Source organism: Eschrichtius robustus, chromosome 10, assembly GCF_028021215.1.
Source record: "Eschrichtius robustus isolate mEscRob2 chromosome 10, mEscRob2.pri, whole genome shotgun sequence".
Lineage (NCBI taxonomy): Eukaryota > Metazoa > Chordata > Mammalia > Artiodactyla > Eschrichtiidae > Eschrichtius > Eschrichtius robustus.
The window spans coordinates 19,356,477-19,383,480 of record NC_090833.1 but is presented as its reverse complement, the minus strand read 5'-3'; the positions used below and the strand labels follow the sequence as shown (position 1 = coordinate 19,383,480).

Below are 27,004 nucleotides of genomic sequence, written 5' to 3'. Positions count from 1 at the left end.
CATTTTTCTGTGATTTGACCATGTACAGAATCTATAGACCACCTGTGTCTCACATTAGAATGATGATCCCAGATTGTTTTGAGAGGGGCAGGGAGAAACAGAAGAATCCCTGAAGGTTGGGGCCTACTGCAGTGCAGGGCTGGAAAGATGTGACCTGAGGAGTTACAGAAAGGCTACAGTGGGGACCAGTACGGCCTGGTGGGGAATAATGGCGTAGGGAGTCTGGGCTCAAATCCCCGCTCAGCTGCCGCCACATGTGAAGATTTTAGTCTCTGTCCCATATTGGGCTTCCGTTCAAACACTGGCTCAGCTGATCTCTCAGGATCTTTCCAGAGATGACACTGACTGACTTCTGTATCCTCTTAACTTAAGGGCTTTGTCCCCCAGTGCCAGGACAATCAGTGGTATTCCAGGGATTCTGGAAGCCTCCCTTGTTTGGGGAATGCTGCCCAGTTTCCCTCAGCACTTCCTTGCTTTAGTGCCTGTTCATATCAACCCTCCTGGAGGTGCTGGGCCCTTCTCTGAGCCAACCTTTGTGTGACAGCGGGATTCTGAGAAGGAACTGGACAAGGAAGTTACAGGAGACATTGGTGTGTGATGGAGAAACGGGGTGAAGAAAGTCACCGAATATGGAGAAAGTCCTATGAATTTTCCCAAAGGCAGAAATACATTTACACTCATTATTTTTCATCAACTCACCCATCAGCCTCTTGTCCAGGTTCTACCAGTATAGTGTGTGTGTGTGTGTGTGTGTGTGTGTGTGTGTGTGTGTGTGTGTGTGTCGGAGGTGGGAGAGGGCAGAATCAGTGAGCTCCAGGTGAGTTTTTACCAAAGAGGCATATGTTTCAGGTAACCTGGGTTCCCAGTTAGAAAAATGATCTGTTTTACTTGTGTAGATGGTGTCATTTGCTCACAGCATTTCCAGGGGGTGCGTAACCCTTGGGGAGTGACAGAATTTCATTTTAAACTTCCTAGGCTGTCCTCTCCCTATGGATTATCCCTACCTTGGGTTATTAATGATTATTCTCTTATACTTTTTTGTCATGCTGCTGGATTCCTTCAAATTCTGTGCCCCCTTGTGTCTTCAGATGTTGACTTCCAGGGCATTGCTTGACAGAGACTGAGATTAGGAGCCCCTCACGAGGTGACAGTCAGGTACCTCTGCTCAGAGGAGGGTTGGTGAAAAACGAAAACGGAAACATTCTCAAATTAGAATATGAGGTGGTAGAAAACTTGCTTAGGTTACACATGCTTAGGTTGCAGATATCTTTTCAAGAGTGCGTGAGTTGGTTTAAGCAGGATTCACTTGTCCTACAGAGTTAGGGTATAAATGCCAGGTGCCCCCTTATTCTGTGACCTCGGGTCCTCAAAACCTGTCTGTTTTTACCACATACCACTTGGCTTGATGAATTCAACACTTCTTCCAGTGCCCGCTCCTCCCAAAGAATCTACTCCCGGAAAGTGTTAAAGAGAAATGTAGACTTTACTGAATATTTCATAGTGGAGACCTAGGAAGGGGTCAACGTAACGCCCTGCTCAGCAAATTACTTAAATCTTTCCCTTAGCTATTTCTGTTCCCCCAAGTCCCTCTCATCCGTACCACCACTGCTGTTTTTTGTTTTTTTCTTCTTTTAAATCATTTCTAGTCTTTCTCTGACAAACTTTCCTGAGTTCCTACTCCTTTTTCTCTCCTGCTAATTGAGAAAAATGTACATTTTGCTCCATTCTTTTGCATAGCAGTTAAGGGTCCCTTTTCTTTCTGAAGCATAGCCTCACGGGCTTGTATTTCAAGTCAGTGGTCCTTCTCTCAAACAGACAAGGTGCTCCTTCGAAGACGGACAGATGTGAATGTGGGTTGAAATGTCGTGCCTAAAGTCAGGAGGGGAGGTAGCTGCCGCTCAGAAGTCCTTCTCACCATTTTCAGAGTCATCACTGTCTATCATCAATGCTGTGGGGCCTTAAAAGCCCTCCGCAGAAATGGTTTCCCGAGAGTATCTGAAGCAGGGAAAGAGTTCACGTGGGCGATGGCGGCAGCTCTTCTCTGAGCAAATGACTGATCACCTTGCCTGAGCGCTTGCCGAATTCACGGCACTTTCCTGACACGAAACAAAAGCTGTCTGTTGTTGACTTATTGTCAGTCTTAACTGCAGTGGAGTCAAGCCTGGTCAGGTGGTTTTCCGAATACCCAGAAGGTGTTAGATTCAGGATGGTCAGTTTTACACATTTTAGATCCCACTGTTCACACCATTTGTCAAGGTGCCCTGAACCTTGTCCCCAAATCCTGACTCTGCTGAGGTGACACGCAGCCAGATACTGCTAGTACCATCGGTTGGTTTTATGCCAGTGCGGGGAACTTCCCTTTGGTCAGGGGCTTCGAGAACATTGCCTGGGATCTTTTTTTTTTTAATTTTTAATTTATTATTATTTATTTATTATTTATTTTTGGCTGTGTTGAGTCTTCGTTTCTGTGCGAGGGCTTTCTCTAGTTGCGGCAAGCGGGGGCCACTCGTCATCGCGATGCGCGGGCCTCTCACTATCGCGGCCTCTCTTATTGCGGAGCACGGGCTCCAGACGCGCAGGCTCAGTAGTTGTGGCTCACGGGCCTAGTTGCTCCGCGGCACGTGGGATCCTCCCAGACCAGGGCTCGAACCCGTGTCCCCTGCATTGGCAGGCAGATTCTCAACCACTGCGCCACCAGGGAAGCCCTGCCTGGAATCTTAGTTCACAGGTCTGTGATGAGGGAGCCTGATCTTCTGAGATGGAAGAGCCTTTGGAGAGATTCAAACTCAGCCCCTTGATTTTTCTGACGTGGAATCTGAGTTCCAGGGAGGGGAAAGGACTAGCTCAGGTCATACAGTGAGTTAGTGATCGGGCTGGGCGTAAACCCATCCCTTCTGATTGCCGTGTGTGGCTTTGTTCACCACACCACATTGCGTCCCTGCCTTCTATCTGGAAGATACTTCACTCAAAACTCTCTTTTTAACCCAGAGTTGTATCTTCCTAGGAAACAGAAGGAGAAGTGTACTATTTAATTCCCTTTGTGGTTTCAGTCTTGGCCCAAAGTGTTCTTTTTTCCCCAAATGTCTGGAAGGATGAAGTGCTGTATGGTAGAGAGTTGCTTTCTTCCTGAAGGCCAGGAGGGATGGTTCAGTCTGAACTACTGTATAAGAAGATGGACAACACATTCTCAAGAGGAAAGGTGTTTGTATCCACATACTGGAATTTATCCACCTTGACTGATATGGTGGCATTGACCTGGAGGTGCTCCAGCAAGAACTGAGAGAGGTTCTGGTATATGTTTTTGGTTTGCACTCCAGACTCACACACTGTCACCAGTGTCTGTTTTTTGACATCTTTGTTGATGAGAAGCTCCAGCTTCAGGTCGACAGAATGTTCTGGGCATTTCACAAGAAATTGCAGTTGGCAAATGATGAAGTACCAACCTGGGAACTGGATCACCAGATTCCCATCCTGATATCTGACTCCATGGGTAATGCCATCTTTGTTCCAAGACAACTTGGTTTTGTTTATATGCTTTGACACTGGAAAGAGAAGGACAAAAGAACCTCAGAATTATTAGGCAAATTTCAGATGTGGATTGGAAAATTTGAAGTCTTTATTCAAGGTTCCCCATTCAAGTCCTGTGTTTTCTATAATATTGGCTGCTGGTTCAACCATCTGGAATATCTTCCATGTTACTCTTAGGCATTACTGAGTATTCAAGGTACAGGTACAAAACCACCCCCTGCCTTTTCTCTAATGCATAAAGCTGGAGGGTCAGAACACACACGGTATTAGACCTTTACCTCCTACGGAACTGTTTCCCATTTGATCGTTGTATCATTCTGTTATTATTATAATTATTATTTTTCCCTTTTCAGACTATAAGCTCCTGGACTGTATTCCCCATAAGTTCTGGACTATCATGGACATTTAATCAACCAATCAAGGAATATTTGATCAATGGGGGACTGCTATTTGGTAGGCATTGCACAAAGTATCAGAGAAAAAAAACAATTTTGTTCAATTAGTGAACAATTTAGGCATCAAGAGGTCCAGGAGAATCTCAATTTGTTAACTTTCACATTAAGATAACGTCCCTTAACTATTCATTGTCTGAATTTTTAAATGTCTTCCTCTCTTTAAAAGGGCAGCCAGCCATAATTTTGTAGACCCCTCAAGTGCACATGAAGGGCCTCTTCCCAGCTGGGTTTTATAGAAAAGCAAAGAATTAGCAGATCCTCTAAGCTGACAAGTTGGCATCGGAAGCCAAGTCTCTGAGTCTTAACAAGTGAAAATCGGCACTGATTGGCCAGGGTGTCTTTCAGAATTGGGAAGCTGGCGTGTTCATTTTAATTGCTTCCCTTTAAACCTCGTTGCAATTCAGCTGAAGAATGAGAACTAAGCTGACTGCAAAATTGAATTTTTTAAATGAGCAGAATGGCTATTTCAGAGAATCTTGGCCATCTCCTCTGTACCTCATCTCTCCCAGTGTAAGTGCCTCTTATTATTTCATCTATAAGGGGCCTCTCTCCCGAAGCATGCTGCAATATGCAAATAGACCCTGTGCCAACATGGTCATTAAGCTGTCAATCTGCGCACAGGGCAATTTTGTGGCTCCCTTATGAATAACTTGATAGAGGCAGAGATTAAGAGCCTGCTTCCCGTGCCTGAGGAAAAGTACTGCACACTTGGCCTGCAGCCCGTAGATGGATGAGTAAAGAGGGGTGGTGCAGTGAGGCACAAATGCCCTCACAGGCCAGGGACGCAAACTTGAGAGAGTGAATGAGGCTGAGCAAGTGGGAACCTTGTAGCTTTCAAGAGTAATGCTCTCCCCTCGCCCCCTAAGGCATTTAAATTCAAATTATAAAAAATATCATGCAGGCTAAACAAAATGCACATGCAGGTCACATTTGGCCGTGGGCTTCTGCTTGTGACCTCTGGCTTAGAAATTTCAGAAAGGCCACAAGAAGTGGCCCTCATGTGGTTGGGTTCCTGGATTCGGTTACTGACCTTGGAGGTAGGCCCATGACTTCTTGAATGGAGCCCTTTCCAGGATACATGAGATGTCCTCTGAACAATTCCCTAAAAATAAGGAGATCCCATGTTAAATGCCTCTCTCTGCTCCGGGAACTGGAACCACCAGATCTTTCTCCGTGACCCTTTGATGGAGACGATTACTATTCTGTTTCCGTTTGGGGGACAAAAGGAGACCTGTTTATTTCTCATTTTGCTGTCAAGTACCTTAGAAGGTTTTTTAAAACGTGATTGCTCCCACTTGGGCTTTTACAAAAGACTGTGGAAGTTGGGGGGAGGAAACAGATAGGGCCTGAGTCCCTATATGTACCAGGTGCATTCTTGTTGCTTTATATATGCCACCTCACTTGATCGTTGCAATAACTCCATGAGAGAGGTATTATTACGTCCCTCTGAGAGATGGAAAAAAGCGTGTGGACCAGACAGATTAAGTACATTGTCCTACATCAGTCACTCAGCCAGGCAGTGGTAGTCAGAGCACTAAGGTTGGGAGTAATTATCGCCACCCTTCCTTTAAGAGTGCACTAGCTGAAACATACATATTTCATCTAATCTAATTCTCAGAATAACTCTGTAAGGCTAATCCTAGACAATGTCGAGACACGGTCACTGCTACAAGGTCATGCAAGTTGGTGGAAACCCTGAGATCCACCCCCATGTCTATCTGTTTCCAGAGAATGAGGTTTCTTCCTCAGGGCCATTTTGCTAGACAAAGGAGATAAACACATCCTGGTGCTCAATTTTGAGAGGATATAGGATCAAAGAGATCTAAGCAGGGAGCCTGCTATTTGGAGCTTCCTCGGCAGGGAAAAAAGACAATGTTTATGTCAGTGTGGAATTTAAGAAATAAAAATATTTTAAATATATTCACTGGTGATGGCAGCTTAGCTTCTTATTATAGTAACTATTTTGTATGCAAAGAACCAAGTTATACATTTCCTGCAAAGACTCATGAATTCAACTTATTCTGGGCAAATTTTTTCTTCTCTTTGGGTCTTGGTTTCCCTAATCTGTAAAACTGGGAGATCTGAGACCTGACACTGACATCTTTTTGACGGTGTCACCAGAGACGTTCACTCATTCCATCCATCAGAGACTAGGCAGCCGTTCAGTCGAAGTGGCCACATCCTAGTAGGCTTGTTCACTGGATCTTCAAGTAGTATACGTTGGGCTCACCATCTTCCCCATTGCCTTCTATGTCCAGGCCTGAGAAGATCCCTCCTGGCCTTCCTTAAAGCGGGGTGGGGTCCTGGGAGTGGTGCAAAGCTAAGTGAAGAGCCCCCTCTGCTGTCTGAACAAGCTCACTGCTAGAGGCACCCACAGCAGAAGCAGGGGGCAGTTTTCATCCTTTTCTTCCCTCAAGGCATGTAGAGCTTCTGGTCTGAAGGTCTCTCGGCTGAGGAGGGCTGGTAGGCCAGCTGCCATTCTTCTGACGCCATCTCTCACGCATCCTCCAACTAGCGTTCTTGTCCTGCCTGCAGCGCATGCTCTCGGGGTGTGTCCAGCCACATTCACAACAACGAGGCAACGAGAGCTGCTCATTCTTTTTTTTTTTTGGCCGTGAGGTGCGGCTTTCGGGATCTCAGTTCCCTGACCAGGGATTGAACCTGGGTCATGGCAGTGAAAGCCCGGAATCCTAACCACTAGGCCACAAGGGAACTCCCCACTGAGAGGGCTGTGCATCCTTAAATGTGCTCTGACTACTGGTAGGGAGTCCCCCTGGCTCAGCCTTCTCTTTTTGGGATGTGGAACGTCAAGTCGAAAGGAATCGCAGAGAGGCACGTCTGGCTGCATCTCTCCTCTGCTTGGAACCCGTTTCTGACACTACTGTGACTGCAGGATCAGGGCCCAGCTCCTCCACATGGCATTCATGTTCCCTTGTGTTCTAATCCCTACGGAATTCTGCGGTCTCCTCCCTCACTTTCCCTCTTTCCCTGTACTCTCTTGTACTTGTCCCAATAGTAGTAGTGGTAGTGCTAGTAATAATAATAATAACAGCTAATACATATTGACTGATGGCTGTTTTCTTGGCACTCTGCCAAGCACGTTACATGCATTATTTTACTTAATTCTCACAATCGTCCCACGAGAAAGGAACTCTAATGACTCCTCTCTTGTACCTAAGGAAACGGAGGCTTTAAAAAGTTCACATCCGCACAGCTAGTAAGTGGTGGAGTGGAGAGTCAAACCCAGGCTATCTGACTCTAATGCCCGAGTGGATTTTTGACCATTTTACTGAAGGTTGGGGCCTTGGGGTGCCCCCAAATACACCATGTTGGTTTTCCATTCCACTTGGAATTCCCCTCTTCACTGATAAGCTATTCCTTGTGTAAAGCACAGCCTCTGGGAACCCTTCTTTGACCCCTCCGTCTGTTTGGTATTTACCTCCTCCGTTAGATGGTGAATCCTCAGGGCAGAGACTACTGTTTAACTATCCCCACTGCCAGCTCAGAAGATGCTCTGCAAATGTTGAATTGAATCATCTAGTCTGTCTCTCTTACTCCCCTCTGTGGGTGTCAGCTAAGTTCTTAAGGCTTGAGTGAGGTGAATGCAGAGTCTTGGCTTGCTTTCCCTTCCGGGCTGGAATAACACCTGGCCTCAGTCTCCCATTGGTTCTGCAGGTTAGGTTAGATTAAACGGGAGGTTAAGATTCAAGCCCTTGGCTGAAGCCAGCACATCACACCAGGAACAGGCTCTACTCCTTGGCTGAAGACCCCCTCACACCATGTCACTTGTGGTGGCATCTATCAGGTGAGCTTCTGTAAATGGGTGGCTGTAGAAGTACAAGCCTGGGCTTGCCTCTCACACATGCATGTTCTTGTTTTTTTATTTCCCCTTTGGTGTTTGCATATTTGCTGGGTTGACCTCAGTTGTAATTCTGAGAAACCCAAGGATGGAAAAAAAAAAAAAAAACACCTTATTTTGAAGCATTTGCATTTCCTGAAGTCAAATGCCATGGCGTATCTTAGTTTTTCTTAAAGAATCTTTTAGATGTTTCAAGAGAAAGGGGAAACAGAGGCAACTCCCTTGAAGAATGACATTGCTAGAGCTGGCTAAATGAAGGGGCTGGGAAACCAGGACACCGGAGGAGCTATTGGTGGAATGGGGCTGCTGAACTTGGAGAAGAGCCCAGAGGAGGGCACACTGATGGCCTTTAGCAGCTGCCAAGGCTGTTAGGAGGGCCAGAGCTGATGGGGGCCGGCTCTCTGGGGCCCAAACACGAAGGCTCCATGAAAGTTTAAGGAGATGATGCACTCAGCTAATGGTTAACACCACTCTTGTTCCCATTTCTCAGATGAGGCGGTGGGAAGACCTTCATTAAGGACACACAACTCACACTGTAAGTCACAGTGCCAGCAGCTCAAATATTTGACCAATTAGTGCTGTTCAAAGTCATGTTGGACTGATGTGAGGGTCCTGAGGCTCTTGTCAAGACCTAGATGAATGGTTCATGGGTCATTAGTCATGTGGCTTGAGTCTCCTCATCACCCTGTGAATCCATGCTCTGACTTTCTTTTTTGGTTATGAGACAGGAATCCTATAGTATTCCTGGAATTTTGAATTTTGGGAGCATTGGGAGCAAAACACACCTCTGTTTCATTCATTTCCCAACCAGATTTGCTGTCTGGAGGGGTTTAGTTTGAAGAACTAAACACTAGGGTGGGGAAATGAGAACAATCTGCAAGTCATGGCAGAGTAGATGGCCTGGGAGTTAGAATCTAGGAATTGTCCCTCTCTGGGCTGTCATGTCCCTAGCTAGATGAAGAGCAGTATGAATCTGATGATCTAGAAGGGCCCTTCTAGCTGATTCTAGCAGGCTGTGTAGACCCAGCTGTACACCACCAGGCTTGCTGTGGGGACAGAAAGTCAGTCCCAGCTCCAACTGTCTGTCTTTTGAGGCATGTTGCTCTACCCCAGCTAGGAATCTGTCTTCACACATTAAGATTTCCAGACACCTGCATCAGTAGAACAGAGCACTTTAGGTCTGGGGACAATCGAAGTTATGAGGAGCCTGGTTCTGTAATGGTTTTCATGGTTCATAGAAGTGGAAGTTCCCTGAGAACTCATCTGGTCCAGGCTGGGTAACTATGTAACACATGTGTTCCCCAATGTTACCCCCCCAGCAGACTTGTCCTAGGTCACCCCATGAGTCAGTGACAGAGGCAGGGCCAAAACCCAGGACTCCGTGCTCCTGTGGGACATTCCATCTTTTGGACAACTCAAGTACTCTGTGAATACTTCTGAGGACCAAGGCCTTCAGATGGGCAAGATTTGTTAGCGTTCTCCCAAGCTTTGGCCTCCTCAAGGGGGATCATGGAACTTTCTTGGGCTTTGTTTGGAAGCCTGGAGAGAAATATGTGCCAATGAAACCGTCCTGGACAGGTGCACGTAAGACAGAGATAGGGAGAGAGATGTTGCTTACGGTGGTTGAAAGGGTCATGTTCTAGAGGTCAGAATAATGGCATCCTGAAGATGGGAACCCACCTTGAGATCTCAAAACATTAGACCCAAGAGGACCATTAGATGCCAAGTTAACCAAGACCCTAGATTTATGAGTGGGGAGACTGAACCCAGAGGGACTGAAGGTCTGGCTCAAGACCCCACCGTAGGTTAGTGGCAGAGCTGGGTTCAGAGCACACAGTTCCTGACTCCTAGCCCAGGGCTCAGTCCCATTTTTTAGTCTTTCCATGTAGCAGGAAGGGTTAAATGTAGGAAGAAGTGGGTTTGTGGCCACCATACACGCTGGACTGAAAACTGATGAGACAGCTGGTGGTGCTGGGAAAACAAGCACAAATGAGCCTTCTGGGCTCCCTCTTCCTGGGAGAATGGCAGCAGGTGACTTCAGGCGGGTGTGCTGAACACTGCCAAGTCATAAGTCAGGGGCAATCAGACCTCCATTAAAGATGCAACAATGCCCAAGGGGGCAAAACAAACCACACTTATCATTCCAGCCAGAAAGTATGTGGTCTGAGTGCCAGGCACCTTCCAGGCTGATATCAGGGCAAAACAAACAACACAGTGCATCTCGAAGAGAGCACCTGGGTCCTGGTCAAGGCTTTTAACTTCAGACCTGTCACTTTCCCTTACTGACCCTCAATTACTGCATCTGTGAAGTGGGGATGGTAACAACCCAAATGTAAGGATGTTGCAGAGATGCAATGAGATTATGGATATCAAGTGGCCGGCACAGCACATGGTAGCCCCTTCCTCCCCGACTCCTCTTTCCCTAGTTGTTACAGTGGCACAGTTTAGCAGTGCTGCTTAGCTGATGAAATGATCTGGCTGATGAAATGCTCATTAAACCAGAGCTCATGGCATTGTCTGATGGATTGAAGTTTCTCAATTATGTACGTAAGTGTTTGAAGCCATCTGATGCTCCCAGGGAAGTGTGAATAATCCTCCTCCCATCTGCTGAAAATATTTGAATCCTTCCAAGAAAGAGAGGAATCATCCTCATGACTCTGCATCTACTATGTCCTGGCTTCTTAGTTCCTCCCTTTGGCGGAATACCTAGGAGAGTCCCAACAGTGACATCTAGGGGAGAGTCTACTATCAGTTGAATTCAGAATCAAAATGAATCCTTAACCTAAGGGTCATTTCAGCTGGCTTCAGTTGGACCGTTTTCTCGATGCCACCAGGCCAACTAGTAACAGAAGAAACTCCAGGATGGGTTATTTGTTAAACAAAGGACAACTAGGTGACCCTGGGTTTACAAACAGCATTTGGGGAATAGCCATTACGGCATGCTCAGTGTTAAGCACATAGAAAGTCACCAGTAAGTACAAATTGAGATCAAGCTGAAATTCATTTGAATCCCTTGAAGGTTACTTAGGATTTTGAGGTCTTTTTTTTTTTTTGGCCACGTGGCGAGGCTTGATAAAACTATCAAGTCAGATAGTTTTATCTTACGTACTGAAACAGGTCAGCATTGAAAAGACCCCAAGGGAATTCCCTGGTGGTCCAGTGGTTAGGATTCTGTGCTTTCACTGCTGTGGGCCCCGGTTCGATCCCTGGTCAGGGAACTAAGATGCTGCGTGCCTCACAGTGAGGCCCCCCCCCCCCCAAAAAAAAAGACAGTTTAAGAGTGGGCTTTAAGTGAATGGGTTTAACGTGAATGGAGAAGCCAATAAGCTCTTTGAGGCCTGTGACTATCTGAAAAGCAGTTACCCCATGAGCAGGGGTATCCCCACTTGCTGTGGAAAAAAAAAACGACAACAACTTGTAGACTGGGCAGTCTAGATCCAGATCAGTCCACCTGATAGAAGTGAGGTCTCTGCTGTCTTTCAGCCTTTCTAGGGGAGGGGGCTGCTGCTTCTCTACCTGCCTCTTCTGCTGCCAGCACAGCATCCTGGTGGGGCTGCAGCCATCTGGATCCCAGCTGTGTGACACCAGGGCGAGCGGGGGGGTTGGTGAGTAGCCAGCTCCTTGGTTTAGTTTCACTGCCTTCGATGGGCAGCTTGTATTATTTCCCTGGGGGTGGGTTCACTAGTTACAATTAGAGAGCCAACTTACTTGATCTCTTTTAATGCCCACATTTTCTCTTTAGCAGGGGAAATGGGGAGGAAGGTAGCCTGCCGAGCCATGCAAAAATTATAAATTGTTAGAATGGTGAAATGGTCAAAGAATCCTAAGATATTTGATTCCTGGAATGTTCTATTCAGAGCAAAATCCATGCCAGGTCAGGTCAGCTGGCTTGCCCCCCTCATGCCTGATATTTTCAAGAACAGGAAACTCCAGTCCCTGGGAGTTCACGTCCTAGGACTGGGATGTAGGTATTCCAGAGTTCAACCCAGTTCTCTGCCTTTTGTACCTCATCCCCAGCTGGAGATTGAATCCAGGCTGAGGGTGGGGAATGCACAGAAGGGGTGCAGGACCACTTCACGTGGTCTATCCACTGTTCCCACTTCCTCAGGGCCTCCAGGGAACCTTGGGATATTAGGGGCCACGTGACATTCACAGGAAAGACAAACTCTTCTAACTGGCAGCCTGTGGGGAGGAAGGAATCATCCCAGGTCTCATGACTCCTCAGCTGCAAAGCTGGGGCTTGAATTTGGCCTCTAGATCCCCTGCCGTGGGCCGTTCATGCCCCCTACCACCTCACCTCTTGTGCAAACCCACGTGTGTGGTTGCCCTAGTGGCCCTCTCTGTCTCAGAGCTCGACAACAGAGAGCGTACTTCAGTGACAAGAAGACAAACAGCTGCAGGAGCAGGTGCTGAGGAAGTGACAGAGAGCCCTGGCAGGATTCCTAGCCTTGGAGGACTGATAGGGGCACCGGAAGGAAACACAGTCGTGCCGTACTCTACTCAGCATCTGATCGTACAATCCCGGTTCGGCAAAAGGGCTCCAAGGCGGTCAGCCTGGACTTGGAGGTCTCCCCACTCCTTGCTAGCTGTGCAATCTTAGGCGAGTCAAGTCGGTAAACCTCTCTGTGCTCTAGTTTCCCTGCTTATAAATAATAAGGGGCTCATAATTATCCCCCGGACTTGTTGTGAGACTGTACGAGTGAATCACGAAGCACTCGGCTCAGTGCGTGGCACAGAGTGAGTGACCCATCGGTGTTTATTATTTTCACTCCACCAGATCCTCACACGTCCCTAGTAAGGGAATAAAAGGAAAACTGATTTACAGGTTGTCTACAGAATTCCTCCAGTACAGCTAGGAACTGGTATTTTGTTGTTGGGAAGTTAGGAAGGCCTGGGGCTGAGACCAAGGTGACCAAAATTAGTTTGCAATAAAGGCAGTAGAATTTGAATGTCTGCAGAGTTTGTGAGGGGAAGCGAAGGCATGGTGAAAATGGGAAGGAGAGCGTGGAAGCAGGGCAGCATGCATGGCGGTGGGCCGAACCCCAGGGAGCAGGGCGGTCCCTCGAGAAGGCCCCGGTGGCTGGGGCGCACAGCCCTCACAAGCACAGGGGGGTCTGCAGCTCAAGTCTGCCTCACCCTCCGTGACGAAAGGCACTGCCCCACCGGCTTCTCCAAGCACCCTAAATGCTACTGTCAGCTTTGCTACACACAGCTGCGGGTGCTTCTGGAGCTCTGGGGACCTCAGGCATGGGGGGCTGTGTTCCGGGGTTTGGGCAAATAAGGCACATACACGAGCATAGGTGAGAGTCAAAACGCCGTGGAGGCAGGAGACTGGAACAAGAAGTGACGAGAAGCAGCACCAGCCTCCCTCGCCCAGCCCGCCTGGACTCTGTGTCCAGAGGACTTATGCTCGACCACGTGGCAGACAAGGGTCGTATCTGCTGTCCCGTTTCACCCTCGTAGTGGCTCTGTGCAGGAGTCCTTCATGACTGCATTTGCCAGGGAAGAGGAGAAGCGTGTGGGAAAAGGTTCTCCTCCCATCTCCCCTCCTGCCCTTAGTCCCGGCTGGGCCCCCGCATGGGCCACTGAGTCCTGAGCACGACGGAGTGTGTGTGAGGTGGCAGGCTGCCAGTGACAAGTCTCCTGGCTGGGAGTGGGAAGCTTGTGTTGAGACTCAGACATCTTTTCATTACAAAAAAGGCTTGGCTTTCTGTGGTTTCCCTGCAGCTAAGTGTCATCCTGTGTTACACTACTTTAGTGTACGGACATGGCCCTGTTTTCCAGGCTCTGGGCTGCTGCCGGCTTCCTGCTGATGGTGGGCAGTTTCCGCCAGTCGGTGGCAGAGGTCTCCCTGGGAAGTGTCTGGCTTCTGCTCTTGTCCGCCCCAGTGACAAACCACATGCTGCCCCCTGGGGCTTCCTCCCTGGAGTTTCTGGGAGACGATGCCTCTCTGTCTGGAATGTCTTGCAATGGCTTTTCAAAAGGGAGTTTGCTGCTTCTGCCTGTTTAAGAGGGGTTTGTTGGGGGAGGAGGCTGCGGATGCAGACTTCCTCAAGGTTATTAGGAATAATCTTTTTAGACTTTTCTATATTTACATATTGAATGAAAGAGTAGAGTATCGTAAAGCGTCAAAGTTGGAAGGGCCCTTCCAGTTCATTCAGTACACTGTTGTTATGTTATAGATGAGACCCAAAGAGGAGGAAAGACTTGCCCAGAGAAACACAGCCTGCTGGTGTGAAGGTCAGTTCTGGAGCCCAGGCCTTGCTCCAAGGTAGTGTTCTTTCCACCTCACCCTGCTACTGTGTCTGTAGTTTGCCAAGTTAAGAGAAGTGGAAACTTGCATTAAAAGCAGGAGAAAGCTAGGGACCACACACAGTAGGTCACTGACATTTTATGGCTGAAGCACATCATGCGGGGGCTAGAGAGGAGCCCTGGATTCTGATCCGTGCTCTGCCATCAACTCCCTAGATGACCTTGGGCAAGTCACCTTGATTCCCTCAGCTCATCATCTGCAAAATGGGACTATTAATCCCCATGTTGTTTGCTTACAGGATGGAGGCTAAGATTAATCCAGGGGAGCTGTGGGAAGGTCTTTAACGAAAGTTTCACGGCCCTGGCGAGAATTATTAGCATTTTCTAAGTGGTTGCAGAAACATTGACTTGTAAACTGTGGTTGGTTTTGGATTAGTTTGTGTTCTGATATCTACAGTGATGGCCCATGTAAGAAGTGATCTGGTAAGTGATCTAGTCCACAGCTTCCACAACTTTGAATTTTATGGATCAAAATAATTACTCCAAAATGTAAATTCAGTGACCAGTATACAATGGGCAGCTTATTATTTTGCCTTGTGACCATTAAAACAAACAAACAAAATAACTCTGACTAAAAGCAAACCAACTTAATTCCCATCTATATCAGCTTCATGTTGTAAAAGAAAGGACATTTTAATACCAAAAAACTGTAGAGGGCTTCCCTGGTGGCGCAGTGATTAAGAATCCGCATGCCAGTGCAGGGGACACAGGTTCAAGCCCTGGTCCGGGAAGATCCCACATGCCGCGGAGCAACTAAGGCCGTGCGCCACAACTACTGAGCCTGCGCTCTAGAGCCCATGAACCACAACTGCTGAGCCCACGTGCCACAACTACTGAAGCCTGCGCGCCTAGAGCCCATCCTCCTCAACAAGAGAAGCCACTGCAATGAGAAGCCCGCGCACCACAACGAAGAGTAGCCCCCGCTCGCCGCAACTAGAGAAAGCCCACACGCAGCAACGAAGACCCAACACAGCCAAAAATAAATAATAATAAATAAAAATAATAAATTTCCCTTTAAAAAAAAAGCTGTAGAAAAGGAGGTGCTCTCAGAGGAAAGCATAGTTGGCCATGGGAAAAGGGGGATCACTGGTTAGAACCTCTGTAGTTGGTGACCTACGATGGAAGTGCAGAAACTGAGACCCAGAATGGCTGAGGTCGTGTTGCCTGGTCAAAACTGTCCTTGTCATTGAGGTCATGTTCTCCCTAAAGATCCATCTCGCCCTCTTGAAAAATGAAGTTCTCGTCAAAACCTGGAAAATCTGGATGGATATGGGACAGTGGGACTGGGGAAGGGAAAATGACATTTACTCAGTGTGTTTGGTCTCTTGCAAGCTTCCGTGTTCTGATTCCAAAGCCGGTACTGTTTCCATGATGGGGGGCAGCAAGCCCTGGTCTGTGGGTGAGACCCAGGCCACCACTTCATTCTGTGAATGAAGTTCTGTGGGCCCGCAGCCATGCCTGCTCATTTGCACAGAGTCTGTGGCTGCTTCTGCACCACAGCAGTGGCGTGGACTCGCAACAGGGACCCTTATGGCCTGCAAAGCCTAAAATGTTTACTGTCTGGCCCTTTCCAGAAAAAGTTTGCTTACCTCTGCATTATGCCATGCTCCTTTTTACCTTAATGTGACTGTCTACAGAGGCATTGTGGGAACTGAGGTCACATGCTAAGTAATTCCAGCCAAAGTTAAGCTATTGTTGACAAAGCTGTAATTATTAGTCTGCCTTGAAAGATCCAGAATGCTGCTCCTTTCAGGGGATTTTGCCCTTACTTTCTAAGTCTCTGGGTGACAAATAGCAGGAGAAGCATGACTAAGGGTGTCCTGAAGGAAACTCCAAGTGCGATGGCTGCTGGTGTGAGGAGCTGTGTCCAGACACTTATGTCCTGTGGCCCCAAGCATGACCTGGTGTCTCTATCCAGGTGCCTATAATGACCCACTTTTTCTCTTTTACTTTTTTTCTCTGAGCTGTCTGGTTATCCAGCTGCTAGCTAGGTTCTAAAGGTTACAGGACTGAGATGGGGCTAAAGATTTTGGGTTGAAAGAACACTGGATTAGAGATGAGGACATCTGGGTTCTAGGTTTGACTTCATATGACTCTGAGCAAGACCCTTCACTTGGTCTTACTTTTCCTCTTCTGTGCAATGAAAACATTCATCAGAGGATCCCAAAGGTTTTCATTTTCCATGTTAACCTAACTCTGCATATCACCACTCTGGGGCTAGTAGAGACAATGCATTAATTAGTGACTTAAGTGATAGGAAATATGAGGGGTGGGGAGGTCTGTTTCACAAGCCCTCAGCTTCATTATGCATTTTGTCTGTTATCAGTTATTTAATGATTACTATGTGTGGTCACCATGCCAAGCAATATCTGGAAGAGATCTGACAGCTTCTCCAATACCCTCATGAGGTGGGTATTATTAGTCCTATTTCACAGATGAGGAAGTGAGTTTCTCAGGTGGGGTGTACAGCCAAGATTCATACCCATATTGCCTGACTCCAGATTTTAAGCTCTTAACACAACGCTGCTTTGTGTTCCTCTCTGTGTCCGTGTGACAGCCTATGCCAGAGGTACAATTTTCACTAGTGGGAGAGGTGAGGGCTGGTGGGAGAACTTGTGGGGATGTGAGTGCAGCTCAGCGGCTGCTCAGATGAGTGGAGATGCATCAGCTATGCTCTGACGGCCCACGTCCGCCTCCACCCACTCTTCTGTTGGACACTATCATGATGTTTCTGGTTATTAATCATCTGTGATGTGATTTGGACGCGCCCCTGCACATTTACTCGTAATTCCAAAGTCTTACCTCCTTTAAGGTGGAATTTGCCCGGCGGGTGGGGAATGGAGTCCTGGAAGAGAAGAAAGAGGAAAGAAAAAAAAAAAAAAGGCAGCATGAGAATGTCATCAGATTGAAACAGCTAGTCTTTTTCTTTTCCATTTTGGTTGTCCTCAAAGTATTGTGCAATTTAGAATTCATGTTCCATCTGACTCTTAGATTTAAAAAAAATTAATTCACTGACTTAGTTTACAGTGGGCTTTCTCATCCATTTGCTTTACAACCTGCTTATCAGAAACACAACTGGAGGATTACTATCCTCATTTCACATGTGAGGAACTGGGGGCCAAGAGGTAAAAAGCTTATGGCAGCTCAGGGACTAGAATCTGCAACTCAACTTTCAGTCCAGTGCTTTTTGTTTTTACCACCACATGTGTTATTTTTTCCTACTTTGATTGACATAAGAGCAAACAAGTGTAGTATATAAATATATGTGGGTTTTGTTTTTTTTTTCTATGTTTGATTCAGTAGACAGTGAAAGTATGTTGTAAACATACCTAGGAAGGTCCATTTCTATTTCTCCTGTGGTTGGAAATTCTGAATTAATAGAACATTTACGTGCCAAGCATTGCGAAGATACCAAAAATAATTAAATTGGGTCCCTGCCCTCATGGATTTATTACAAGTTTATATTTGACTATAACATCTAAATACTTATAAATATATAACATAAATAAGCATAAATGTCTATTATTTATTTTAATATTCACATGTTTTATGTTATTTATTCTGTAATAAGCATAAATATATACATAAACATTTACATAGTTAAGTAAGAGGTTGATAGCAGATAATCTGATAGCAGATCGTCTTCTGAAGGAGGGCCCCCAGGCTGGGGGGTGGCGGGGATGAAAGGAGGTCTTGCCCAGGTGCTCTGAGTACGGGCAACAGGAGCAGATGGGCACAGCTCTTCACCCCTAATTCCTCAGAGACTAGCTTCCTCCCCGGTCTCCCTCCCCCTTCTCCCCACCTCAGCCATTAGAGACACCCCTCAGTTGTCCTGCCAATAAGGAATGAAGTGTCTTCTTTATCTTTTGACCTATCCTGGTCAGGATCTCCTATAGTGCATTGGATTGAAATATTAATAAAGACCTAGAGAAACGTGAGCATTTACAAGGGTGAAAACAACTTCCCAACTTCTAACGGAGCAAGAAGTTAGCAGCTGCCCACATCTTATTTTCTTAGTGTTCTGTATGAACACCTGGGACCATCTAGAGTTCCCTCTTTATTCTACCATTGCTCTAGGGGGTCTGTCCTTTGCCTTCGATTGCCAGCTCTCCTGATCAGTGACTCTCTTCTCCAGCCCAGATGGGTGGCGGTGAGTCGAGGGAGACTCCTGAAGCAAAGCCCCGGCAGAGCACTGATCTGGAGATGGAAGTCAGTATAGATTTGGGAGCTTCAGCTTATCAGGGAAAACAAGTGAACTTGGCTTGGAAGGTCCTTCCTTCCTTGCTCTAACAGTCTATGATTTTGTTGCTTTAGTTGAAAGCTCTTAACCTAATTAACAGTGCTGTACATTTGTGGTCTCTCAGTTGCACATGTATTTCAAAGGAAAACCTGATGTCACAAAATTCCCCTCCAGGTTGCCTCTGTGAGACAACAAACAGCATTTCATAATTTAATAAACACCTAGTTTACTGCCAAGCATGTCTGTCGATTAGTGTGATGTGCAAATACGTGAAGGAAAACATCTACGTTTAAATGTGGTGCTAAGACCCGTTGAATTCATCGGCTGCCCAGGAACACGTCCAGGGACAGTGAGAGGCTGCCAGAGCAGCAGCCCCCGTGGAGCCATCCCAGCGGCCACTGGCAGTTGGGAAATACCAGAGAATCATACATTCAGCACATGTTGAATTGGGCACCTGGTGTGTGCCAGGCTCTAAGTTAGTCATTGGAAGACGTCCTGTGGATTTTATGGCTCGATCATTAAAGCAGTCATTTAAGGTATACAAGTAAATATCTAATTAGAATTGCAAGTTGTGGCAAGAGCGGCCAGGAGAGAGGCAGAGTGTTTCAAAATAGTACTTCTTGAGCTTTAGCATGTGTATGAATCACTTGGGGAGCTCCTTAAAATGCAAGTGCTGATTCAGCACGTGTGGGTGGAGCCTGAGAGTCTATTTCTGACAAGCTCCCAGGTGACATCGGTGCTCCTGGCCCACAGAACACAATTTGAGTAGAAAGGTTTTAAGAGATAATATCTGGAAGGAGATCTAATTTACATGGGAGGTTGGGGGTACAGGGGGAGTCTCTGCCATTTGAGGGCTTTCTGGTTTTCTAGCTTCAGAAAGGAGGATGTCAGAAACAAAGCTTCATAGTACAGGAAAGAATCCTGTTGCTTGAACCTTCACCCAGGACCCATGACATCTAAGACAGAAGTGTGACTATTCCTATCTTGAAGAGCTCCTGGGATGAGGACAGGTCTCCAGAGCTTCCCTTGGCTACCCATGGTAGACAAGATCAGAGAATCAGGGCCAGAGGGGAACCAAGGCATCCTTTAGTCCATCAAGCTAAGTTTCACAGGCAAGGAGACTGAGACACTCATAAGTCAGTGGAATCCCAGATCCCAGACTGAAATTCTCCAGTGCTCTTTCTATGCCCCAGGAGAGATGCTATCTTCAGAAGCCAAGGATAGAAAAGCTTATTCTTCCCCAGCCCCCCGCCCCTTAGTAGTCCTTGTATTTGGAGGTGCAGAAGTAGGGTGTAAAGAGATGATGACTTAAATTTTGCTGAGGACTCTTTATACCCTAGGTGCTATGCTCAGTGCTGCCCATCTATCTATTCCTCTTAGTAAGGTACCTCCCAGTCTTAGGATTCTTTCCCATACCTAGCCTGGGGGTCCGGGTCTTGGCTGGGGAAACGTGAACTACCTTGCTTAGCAACTTGGCTTTGCGGTCAATAGTACATAGGCTAGACATAGACACAAGCAAATGGACCCTCCCAAGTTGTCATTCTCAGCTCCATTGAGTAGCTCAGGAAACTTCATCTCCGAGGTTACCAACCAGGTACATTTCCTTAAGTGTACTTCTCTCTCTCTTTTTTTCCCCAGACTCTGTGTGTCTAATGGGTATCCTCAACAATGTTTCTGTGTGTGGAGGGAGGAAACGTCACATTTAACCTGTTTCCAGGTGAAATGGCCTGTTCTGACCATCTTCCCCGCCTAGGAGTCTGTTTTCCCATTTCCTTTAATCACTGTGATTACAGGGCTAATAATGCTTCCCTCCGCTGGGTTGTTGTGGACATAATAAGATACTATACATAGAGTGTTAGCAAGTACTTGAAAACTGTAGTTATTTTGGTTACCCTATTAATCCTAATGAGGTGCTTAATTTGCCTCAATACCTTGAAAGTCTTATTTCTTTTTGCAGAGCAAAGTATCACAGGGCATTTCAATTCACCCCTATATTTTATCTGGGCTGAAAAGCAGGGGAGTCAGCTCCCAAATTTACTTTGAAAAAAGATACCCTCTCTGATGGAAATGGCCAAAGGCAACTAATATTTCGAATATGCCAGGTGGCCTCACATCTTGTAAGGTGGGCCATGGAGACCTTTGCCAGGAATGCCTCTCTTATTTTCCAGTGAACGTGATTAAGCACTTAATGAGGGTGCTTAATCCTCGGGGGCTAAATGCTTTACATGCATTATCTTATTTGATCTTTACCCCAAGAGTTAGTGATTGACTAAGACTTAGAGAAGTGACTTAATGATTATAGAAGGTCCCATAGATGGTGAATAGCAAGGAAAGTATTCAAACTCTGGCGTGTTGACTTGGAAGGCAATGCTCTTCAATGCCAAGCCACATTGCCTCTCTAGGGTAGGGCAGGATGAAGCTGGGGCAGGAAATCCTCCTGAGACTCCATGAGAAAGTGGATGGAGGTCATAGAAAATTTTCCCTGGCAGCCTTTGTTTTGGTAATGTTAGTGAAAGTGGTCATTGGAATACAGTGGCTTAAAGTAGTGCTTCTCCCACTGGGGATCTTGTTAAAATGCTAATTCTGATTCTGTAGGTCTGAGATGGGCCCTTAGGTTTTGCATTTCTAATGAGCTTCCAGATGATACCAGTGCGGCTGGGCCAGGGTCCACACTTTGAATAACAAGGGCTTAAAGACGTTACTCAACAGGCAATCAGGATACTGAGGCCTTCCTTCCCCAAGGAATGGGGAATGGCTTCTGGAGGCTGAGTGTGGAGCTGAGCTCATGTATGGGTTTAGGAAGTCTTCCTAGTCTGTTTGTAGGGTGGCTTCCTATCCTCTCATCTTCCTCTATCAATGCTTCTTGCCACCTAGCTCTAAGTCCTGCTGCCCCCCTGTGCAGTCTGGACTGACCTCTGTTCTGGCCCCGCAACTCCTGTCCTCACACTCGGGCTTGCCTTCTCCCAGACTGTGCGTCTCCTCACTCTTGCCTCACCTGGAATGCCCAGCACCATCTCCACCTGCCACCATCCTTCCAATGGAGAGCTCTTCTCCATTGAAGAATGTCAGCTAATAAACGCAAAAGGAATCATAGAATTAGGCAATTATCATTCTTCAACCCTCAGTGCATTAGCTGACTCAGATGAGGGTCATCATCAAAGAATGCCAAAAACGTGGAGTGAAGGATATTGGTATGTGTTCAAAGTATTACCCCATAGATTACTTATTAATAAGAAAGAACAAAGTGTTGTACTAAAGAGATAGCCAGTGGTCTCCGCCTGAATCAAGTGACTAAACATTATTGCCAATAATGGGGCAACCTGACATATGCCTCTAGCCCTGCTGCAATAAGAAGTATATAACATCGCCTATGTACTATTCTTGCCAAAAATGTTTTATCTGAATATAATCACGCGTAAACACTAAGACAGTTCCAAAACGTAAACTATTCTACAACAGAACTGACCCTTTGAAAAAGTCAATGCCGTGAAAAACAACAAAGAGCAGAGGAGATTGTTAGATCTGTGCTTCTCAAACTTTAATGTGTTTATAGATCACCAGGGACCTTATTAAAATGCAGGTCTAGAATGGGGCTTGGCACTGCTAACAAGCTCCAAGGACCACCTTTTAAACAGTAACATTCTAGATTAGAACAGATAACCTGAGAGTGGATTCTGGATCAACAAACAAAACAAGGCACAACAGCTGTAGAAGACATTTTTGAACAAGTGGAGGAAATTAAAATATGGACTATATATTATAATAAGGTGATATTACCAAATTAACATTAACTCTCTTGGCTATGATAATGGCACTGCTGTAAGTAGGAAATGGGTGCTGAAATACATGCAGGTGAAAGGTCACACTATCTGCAACTTACTTACATATATATAGAAAGAGCAGAAATACGGCAAAATACTAACACAGTGAATTTAGGTGAAAGGTTATATGGGTGTTTACCATTCTATTTTTCTGTAGGTTTAAAGTTTTTCAAAATAAAACTTTGGGCATAAGACGTGATCCTACTAATTCTTGGAGGAGGCTCAGCTTCCCTTCTAAGCTCTTCTGCAAAGCCTTCCCTCATCCCAAGCAGAAATTGTCTTCCTCTCCTCCTCTGGTAGAAATTGTCTTCCTCTGGTATGGCATTCAGTGCCATTCTGCCCCAAATTCAATCTCTTGAGTGTTTGGGCCTCATTTCTCCAACTTAGAGATTCTCGGAAAAAAGCGTCCTGCTTTACCTACTTGGGTCCTTCCCTCACGGCCCAGCATAGGGCTTTCCCTGGAGAAGATTTTCAGTGAACTTTTTTGGATTGATAAATTGAATGCATTGGAGAGAGTAACTTGGGTAGAGAGAAGAATCACAGGGCATTTCAATTCTCCCCTATATTTTACTGGGCTGAAAAGCAAACCAAAAAACCTTACCACCATGACCACCAGTCACCACCTCTATACTCCACTCTTGGTGGGGAAGTAGGAGTGGTATTGTAAGGATAAATTTTTTTTAAAAAGGAATTTTCTTTGCTGATAAAGGGAAAGAAGGCAGCTGCTTTCTCTTCTTTCTAGAGGACATAATGAGCCCTTGCTCTAAACTTGTGGACTGTAAATGGATCTCTCTAGGGGTTGGATAAGTCCAGGCTCCTGGTTTGTAACAGAGGTGTCTCTAAGACTGAAGACCTCAGAGCCACTTGAACTGTAAACACTTCTGGTGTCAACCTTGTAGCCTATATATAATCTATATATATAACCCTTTGTCTCTGGAGGAGATATGAGAAATTTTATTATTTTTCTTTTTTTGTTGTTTTTCTTTCTTTGCTGTGTGAATTGTGTGAAATTTCATCCTGACACATATGCATGTACTCTGTTGTGCTTACTCTGTAAGAAATCAATTTTCTGTCTTTCCCATGAAGATCTGTCTCTTTGTTGGTAGGACTTTTACTTCCTCAAGAGTAGTATATTGGTACAATCTCTTTGGAAGCTGATTTGCATTATTTATAGAAATGAAAAACGCATTATATTACCACCACTAGGAATCTGTCCCACAGATATACTTGTAGATGTGCACAGTGGGCAAAACTTCTAGAGGAAAACCTGAGTGTCCTTCACTAGGCACAGATGAAATATGAAGTACAGTAAAATACTATGGGACTCTTCAAAAGAATGAGATGGACTTCCATGTATTGGCATGGAAGGATCTCCAAGATATACTGTCAAGTCAATAAAGCAAGGTGCAAATTTATGAGTTTACTATAATGACATGTGTATACTGTATATTTGTAGAAGCATAGATTTTTGGAAGGACATGGAAGAATCTGTTAATGGTCATTATCTCAGGGAAGAGGGATTGGTGGTTGGGTGGGGAGAGTGTGAGAGATTTCTACTTTTCTTTCTTTTCCCTTGTTTACTATTTACTTTTCTTAAACCACAAGAATATAATATTTTAAATATAATAGTTTAAAGGTAAATAAAATACAGCCACCACAGAGACTTAAGACATCAGCAGGCAATAAGTTCCATAAGTAACATGAAAGCAGGGATTTTGTTGGCTTTGATCAAGGCTCTATACCCATTACTTAGAACAATGTCCTGTACAGAGCAGATGCTCAATAAATATTTGAGGTTGAAACCTAAGTTCTTTCTTTGCCTCCCCCAAGGAATTTGGCCTTGGAGTTATTTGGCCTTGAAGCCAAATCTCAAGGCGATCTTTGTTGATTTTCCTACATGCCCTTCACTTTTCTTCTCCATCACTTTTCTCGCACTGTTCCACTGGCCAGGAAAGCTGTCTCCTCTGTTCTCCCTTCACCCATTTGAAATTGTGCACATTTCTCAAGCCAAACTGAAATTTCAATCTCCAGTGAAGTTTTTCTTAGATCTGCCTGGGAAAATGTTCTGTCTCCTTAACTTGTGGTCTCATGGTAGCCCTATGTGCCTACCTTCCATCGCTTATTATATATTATGAGTTAAGCTTGTTTTAAATTTTGTCTGTGCATGTGCCTTTCTATTTAGAACTGTGACTTCTTAGGCCAATAGAACCATTCTTATGGTCCTCACCCCTGCCCCTATCCACCCTCACAGTAGAGTGCTATGTGGCCACCAATCCATTCCATTTTTAATAATTGGGATATGAGTTTAAGGTCCTTGGTTATCTCCCATTGACTTCTTTATCAGAAGTCCTGTTAGAGTCTCTTCATTTGTCTCTTCACTGTCATTTGTAGCTGTCCTAAAGCCAGCCTGCATCCCCTCCTCCTGTAGGAAGCCTTTCCTGATAACTCAAGCTCAAGGGGATAACTCTCTCTTCTTAGCTCTTCTAACAGTTAATATCTGAACAAATTATTGGAAATGGTATGTGTAAAACACTTAACTTTTAACGTTGCCGTTCTTTTAAGCAAGTAACTGATATTTCTCCGGCTAACAAATCACAGTACACCAAACCCTACAATCAGGCTTTGAAGTGAATCTTTTCATATCCCAACGTGAGGGTAAGTCAGGGAGATGGATGCCAAGAAGATAGCGCTCCCAAGAGAAGAGCAGGAACAGAGTTTCTTAGTGCTTCTGTGGCTGGCTGTATCATCAAAGGGAATGGTGTCCTGATTAAATAGTCAAGCAGTCTTTACCACTTTCTCAGGACGACTTAGGTCAAGCCCTGTCCCCTTTCTGTTCCTCATTTCCCACATTTACAAAAATGAGGGCAAAAGTTCCACTCTAGTTCCTTCATGGAAAGAATCAGTTCAAACAAAAGTGGGATTTGAATAAGGACCATTCTGGAGCTCTCTCTAGCTTTATATGTTACCACCACACCTTACACCCCCTTCATCTCTTTCTCTTCCTTCCTTCCTTCCTTCCTTCCTTCCTTCCTTCCTTCCTTCCTTCCTTCCTTCCTTCCTTCCTTCCTTCCTTCTTCCTTCCTTCCTCCCTTCCTTCCTTCCTTCCTTCCTTCCTTCCTTCCTTCCTTTTCTCTCTCTCTGTCTCATAGCAGTTCTAGCTGCAACCTTTAACTACAGAACTTTTCAAAGACCACTTTAATTTCTTTGCTTTGGCTCTTGCTATAAAATGATACACCTCTGGTTTACTTCAGATTAGAATTATAGAAATTATAGAGCCTCTACAGAAAAAAAAAAAGTGTCCTAGAATGTTTTCAAGAGTATTATTCCTAGTAGATGTAGATGAGCCCATTAAATGATGACTTTCATAAATTCTACAATCTAAATCTCAAATGCTAGCAATTCTGTTTTCTTTCACTTTGATGGAGATATGAGCCTCAAAGTTTCATTTAAATTTCAAAGCATGATGACGCTTGAGAAACAGATACCAAAGCCTTTTAAAGCCTGGTTCTTTTTAGCAATCAATAAGTTAAAGATCATTCAACCTAAGACAACTAAAGGAAACCAGAACAAATTCTGCAGGATGATAATACCATAAAAAATGGGAGCTTTGAAGGAATAAATAAAAATGTACTTACTGTGGCAGGTTGGGGGGGGGTACAGTTCTTAAACTATCAAAATTATTTCATTAAAAAATTCATGAGCAATATATACTATCAGTACAGTATTTTCTATAAAATACATGCTGGTGGATTCTCTGTAAACACCAATTTCCTAAAATATGAAGAAGCTTCCGCCTTCATCTCTTCTGTTTTCACAATAAATCTTACCATTTACTTCAAAAAAAGGTGAATTTCCTGAGACCATTTGACCTCACAGTGTGTACCCATAATTGCTTGTAGTTTTAGAATTCTGAGCAGTCTCAAGGGAACAGGTGTGAAAAACATCTCTAGGTTCTGCCTCTGTGCTTTTTATGTTTTTGTGGAAGAGCTAAGCTCTTCAAAGCAGTGGCTCAGGAGGAAGCTTTCAGTCTGTCTTGTGAGCTTTAACGCTGAAATGCCCAAGCTCTAAGAAGCCCTGATCTTCTCTCTTGCCTCTTTCTCTTATAGACTTTGGCCTCTGAAACTTAGCTCCAGGTTAAAAAAAGCTCTTAGCATTGGATGAGGCCTCCGAAGTCTCAGGAACATTTGGACGGAGAATATAGAACCTTGGAGTCTGGTCTGAAGGCATCGAAGACATGATACCAAGTTGTACAAACGTGTTACCAAGTTTCCTTCTCACTTCCTTCCTTGATAGGAATGTTGCTCTGGCTCAGCAACATTTAAATATTAATTTCTCAAGGCTAAGAGCTCCTCGCCCTTCTTTTGGCGCCTGTGAGTCTGGAAAGTTTGGAGATGATGGCTCAACAAAATTTTCTCTCAAAAAGCCAAACTATTTGACAGAGTTAAGTTCCCATTTCTTTGCTCCCTTTCTCTGCATGATACAGGTTCTTTTTTAAGTTCATTTACAAGTCTCTCTCTCTCTCTGGAGAAAACTGAACATAAATCAGAAAGCAAAGGCAAAGAAAGAGAAGTCCACTTACCGTCTTCTGAACTACCAACACCATAATGGTTGCCACAGCAAAGAGGAGACACAGAGCCAGTGAGGCCGTGGTGAAATAGAAATAACCGCGGCTAGTGGTTCCCAAGTGGCTGGTGACGGAGCCTGCGGGCACATGCATGGCTGGGTCTTGAGAAGGGGCCAGTGGGTTGAGTGCTTGCTGCAGCCCTGGGTCCATTCTTATATAGTCTTC

At 45.3% G+C, this 27,004-nt stretch overlaps 1 protein-coding gene across 1 annotated transcript; it reads right to left on the bottom strand.

The window, feature by feature from the left end:
- Positions 1–3,147: 3,147 nt before the first annotated feature.
- On the bottom strand, positions 3,148–26,989 carry TNFSF8 (TNF superfamily member 8). Its single transcript, XM_068553394.1, has 4 exons — positions 26,795–26,989; positions 16,957–16,999; positions 5,014–5,085; positions 3,148–3,542 (listed from the first exon to the last, which is right to left on the bottom strand). Exons 1-4 carry the CDS (start codon positions 26,987–26,989, stop codon positions 3,148–3,150), a joined length of 705 nt encoding a protein of 234 aa, XP_068409495.1.
- Positions 26,990–27,004: the final 15 nt, after the last annotated feature.